The sequence below is a fragment of the Microtus pennsylvanicus genome, chromosome 11 (assembly GCF_037038515.1).
Source record: "Microtus pennsylvanicus isolate mMicPen1 chromosome 11, mMicPen1.hap1, whole genome shotgun sequence".
In the NCBI taxonomy this organism is placed as follows: Eukaryota; Metazoa; Chordata; class Mammalia; order Rodentia; family Cricetidae; genus Microtus; species Microtus pennsylvanicus.
In genome coordinates, this window is record NC_134589.1 from 1,421,104 (window position 1) to 1,425,219 (window position 4,116).

General features: G+C 62.6%; 1 protein-coding gene across 2 annotated transcripts; it reads left to right on the plus strand.

Annotated features, from left to right (window-relative positions):
* Positions 1-505: 505 nt before the first annotated feature.
* Arhgdia (Rho GDP dissociation inhibitor alpha) lies at positions 506-4,116 on the plus strand. 2 transcript variants are annotated; one of them, XM_075989837.1, is made up of 6 exons: positions 506-627; positions 1,824-2,035; positions 2,164-2,247; positions 2,468-2,544; positions 2,633-2,696; positions 2,781-4,116. In XM_075989837.1, the coding sequence occupies exons 2-6, from the start codon at positions 1,846-1,848 to the stop codon at positions 2,978-2,980; spliced, it is 615 nt and encodes a 204-aa protein (XP_075845952.1). In that variant the 5' UTR covers positions 506-627; positions 1,824-1,845; the 3' UTR covers positions 2,981-4,116. The 2 variants fall into 2 exon arrangements, with proteins under 2 accessions (XP_075845952.1, XP_075845953.1); XM_075989838.1 differs by lacking the exon at positions 506-627 and adding an exon at positions 933-1,120.

Below are 4,116 nucleotides of genomic sequence, written 5' to 3' on the forward strand. Positions count from 1 at the left end.
TGCCTGCAGCCAGCAGCTGTTGCCCACATGCCTCAGGGCAGGTATGCCCGGCAGAGGACACCCGTGGTGACTTTTTGTTGGATCCCAGTGCGAGGCCACCCTTGGGGAAGCCACTATGGCGTGCTCGGCCGCGGTAGCAGGAACTGAACCTTCAGGGGGAACTGGAGCTGCAGCCACCAACGCACGACAGGAAGGCCCTCGGCTAGGTCGGGTCCTTCCTTCCTGCAGACTGCGGAGCGCACGCGCCCGGTCCCCGGAGCGAGGCGCCCTCCACGGTGCAGCCGGGGACAATGGGACAGGGCGCGGGCGCAGCTACGGCAGAGCCCTGGGGGCCAGGGTGGTCGCGCGCCGCCGCTCTGGACGACACGGCCCTCGTCTCGCAGGCACAGGCACCGGACACTCGGTGCCAGGCGCGAAGCGGCCGGCCCACGCGGGACGCGCCCACGAGGCACGCCGCAAAATGGCGACCGCGCCGACCGGCGCCCCCTGCCGGCGCATGCGCAGAGCGGCCCCGCCCGCGAGAGCGGAAGTCTTGTGACCCCGGAAGTGACCGTCGGAGCGGCGGGCGGCGGACGACGTTCGTCACTTGGTGCGGGAGGGAGCGCGAGAGCGGCGGTCGAGCCTCCGGTGAGTGGGCGCCTTGCGCGGGCGCGGGGCGGCGCGGCGCGCGAGGGGAGCGGGGCGGCTTTGTGCGGCGCCCCCGGCGGCTGCGGCGCTCGCGAGCGGGCGGGGCGCGGTCACGACAGCGGGCGGGGCAGGCTCGGGGCGCCTCGGAGGTCCCGTCCGAAGGGTCGCGGCTGCCCAGGCCAGGGCGCCAGGTGCCCGTGGGACCCAATCTCCGGCCACGCGGGCGGGGTCCGGCGTGGAAGCCTCGCCCGGAGCTCCCGCCGCGCGGCCCCGCCCCGCCCGGATTGCGGGCCCTGCGGAAGTGCGGGCCGCGCCCTGGATGCTGTCGCCCGCGGCCACGCTTGGCCGCGTCGGGCGGGGTCGCCCGGAGCCTCACGGTGTCGGACCCCCGCTTTCTGTGTTTGTTTGGCGGACACCTCGCGGAGGGACAACGGCGTGGGGGCCTTGTGGCCGGCTGTCCGCTCATCACTGCGCTTAGCCTGCAGGGATCCGAGTGGGTTTCTGGGAGGAGACATTGGGGGAATCTGCGGAACTGAAAGACACCCGAGGCGCTTTCGTCCGGGATGGTTCTGCACCGCCACTGACGCTTTAGGGTCAGGGCCCAGAAACAGGTTCCTGAGATTTATTTATAAGCGGTGCACCAGTTCCCGAGTTGCATTCGCAGACCCTCACACTACCGTGCAATTTAGGATCTCCTTTGGGCTCTTAGGATTTAGAGCCGTCGCCACATGGTTGAGCTTAGGACGGCAATCCATTGGCAGGAACGCTCAGACGCTTGTCCTGCACGTGGTTTAGACACAGAGCATCCTCCTTTAGGAGAACTTACCTCCAGGACCCAGTAAGAGTGTCTTGGAATTAGAGCCTGGGCAGCTAGGGGCAGCAGGAGGCCCCAAGGGAGGTAGTGATCCATCCGCCAGTTCAGTTCGGTCTGGAGGCTACTCATTCTTTAAGGGGAGGAAAGGTGTTTTGCTTCTGTAAGGCACAGGCTGTGGTCCCCATTTTGTTGCTTCGTGATGTACTTAGGGTGTCGCCCTCTCAGATGAGGCTCTGAGTTAGTTGAGCAGTGGCAGCAGCCTCCTGTGTCCTCACGAAGTTCCCCACGCGTGATTACCTCCATCATTCCCTGCCGGTGTCAGGGTCTCCCTAGGTTGGAAGGCCTCCAGGCGGCCATAGTCCCGCTCACTCCCTACCCACAGGTGTCCCAGGCTAGCGGTGAGCATGGCAGAACAGGAGCCCACTGCTGAGCAGCTTGCCCAGATAGCGGCCGAGAATGAGGAAGATGAGCACTCTGTCAACTACAAGCCCCCAGCCCAGAAGAGCATCCAGGAGATCCAGGAACTGGACAAGGATGATGAGAGCCTTCGGAAGTACAAGGAGGCCCTGCTGGGCCGAGTGGCTGTCTCTGCAGGTAGGTGGGTTGGAATAAGTATGTCACCTGACCCTGTCACCACCCCCTTTCCAGTTGGCCTCCTTCCTTTCAGAGAGTTGAAAAAAATCTAAGGAATGGGGCCCTGACTCTTGACTCTTACTCTCCAGACCCCAATGTCCCCAACGTCATTGTGACCCGCCTGACCTTGGTGTGCAGCTCTTCCCCAGGCCCTCTGGAACTGGACCTGACAGGTGAGTGGGTCCTGGAGTCCCTGGGTGGGGCAGCTGGCTTCCAGTCGCTCCCCCTAAAAATAATTTTCTGCACTGGTGCCCTCTGGTGGGACAGAGGAGAAGTGCAACTAGGTGCTCTCCAAGGCTCTGCTTTGTGTCAAGGAAGGGGCTGTGGGAAGTGAGTGTGGGGGCAGGGTGGGAAGCCTCCAAAGCCTTCGGCTGAACCTCCTCCCCAATACAGGTGATCTGGAGAGCTTCAAGAAACAGTCATTTGTGTTGAAGGAAGGTGTGGAGTACCGGATAAAAATCTCTTTCCGGGTAAGGGAAAGGCTTCGTGAGGCCCGGCATAGAGGGGTAGAGGAGCAGGACCGGAGAGCCAGCTGACCCTTGCTCTGTGTTCCCACAGGTGAACAGAGAGATCGTGTCAGGCATGAAGTACATCCAGCACACATACAGGAAAGGGGTCAAAAGTAAGTGGGTGCACTGTGGAGTGGGAGCCTGTGGGTTTGGGGAGAGGCTCACAGCACCGTGACCTTGTCCTTCCTGCCCCGCAGTTGACAAGACTGACTACATGGTCGGGAGCTACGGACCCCGGGCTGAGGAGTACGAGTTCCTCACACCCATGGAGGAGGCCCCCAAAGGCATGCTGGCGCGGGGCAGTTACAACATCAAGTCCCGCTTCACAGACGACGACAAGACTGACCACCTGTCCTGGGAGTGGAACCTCACCATCAAAAAGGAATGGAAGGACTGAGTTCCAGCCGGGAGGCGGGCAGGGCGACGGACAGACAGAAGGACCGACATGCCCCACCCCAAACCCCTACCCCCACCCCCCAAACCAAAGTGCTGACAGGACCCTCCCTCACCATTCCTCCCTGGTCCTCTCAAGGCAGGCAGCTCTTCTGTCTGCCCCTCCTCCACCTCCTGCCTGCAGGCCCCTGTGGTCTCCAGTGTCACATTGCTGCTTCTGCCTGTGCGGTGGGGGAGGGGTTCCAGCCCAGGCCTCCAATCTGCTGTGTCCCTCCAGGTTCCCTCTGTCTTCCCTTCCTCAGGCCCTGGCTTCTAGAATGGAATGGAACACTGGGTTGCCCAGCCCACTTGTCTCTGCCCCAGCTGAGCTAGGTTGCTCAGTGTGGGCAGGGTTGGGCTGTCTGTCCTTTAGCCCCACCACTCCCTGGCCAGGTCATCCATCACTGTCAGTCACTGTCTAACCATGATGCCTTAACATGTGGAACGTGTACTGGGGGCCGTCGCTAACTCTTAACTCCCCTGTCTGCATGAGCATGTGGTCTCCCCTGTCCTTGCCTTGTCTGCCATCCCCATCCTGGTGACCCACCCACGGAGGCCTGGGGTGCTGCTGTTGCTTCCTGCAGGCCTGGCCAGCTCTTCCCACTCCCCGTGGCCAGGGTTGGGGTGGCTCCAGTAGCTAGGGGAGGGTCAATTGCCAAAACTCAATGCCTCCAGCCCCATCTAGGAGGCAGGATAGGGTGCCTCATTCCTCTGCCTTCTCTGTCCTTAGAGGCAGCACTCGAAGCCCCTGTCCCAACAGAGAGCCCCTGAGGGACAAAGCCAGCCGAGCCTTACTTGTCTCACCTGGGCCCTAGGGCCTGAACCTCGTGCCTGGCCTGTCAGTATTTATTGCCTCCATCTGGGCCAGCTGGCCTGATGCCTCTGCCCTGGCTCTTGGTGCCACCATCCCTGGGCAGGCCCTCCCTGGACCCAGCCAGGACAAACGTGGGACCAAGTGCACACAGTTGGGAGCTGTCTCCTGTGCCTCCCCTCCCCTTCCCTGGTCCCCCGTGTGGAGTCTGCCAGGCCTAGGCCTCAACAGGCAGAGGAGCCTGTCCCTGCTTCTCTTCTGACTGGGAAATAAACACCCCTGAAGGAGTC

Coding starts and splice junctions, on each gene's coding strand:
- Arhgdia (XM_075989837.1), top strand. CDS start 1,846: ATGGCAGAACAGGAGCCCACTGCTGAGCAGCTTGCCCAGATAGCGGCC. Junction 2,545..2,632: donor GGATAAAAATCTCTTTCCGG/GTAAGGGAAAGG, acceptor GTGTTCCCACAG/GTGAACAGAGAGATCGTGTC. Junction 2,697..2,780: donor ATACAGGAAAGGGGTCAAAA/GTAAGTGGGTGC, acceptor CCTGCCCCGCAG/TTGACAAGACTGACTACATG.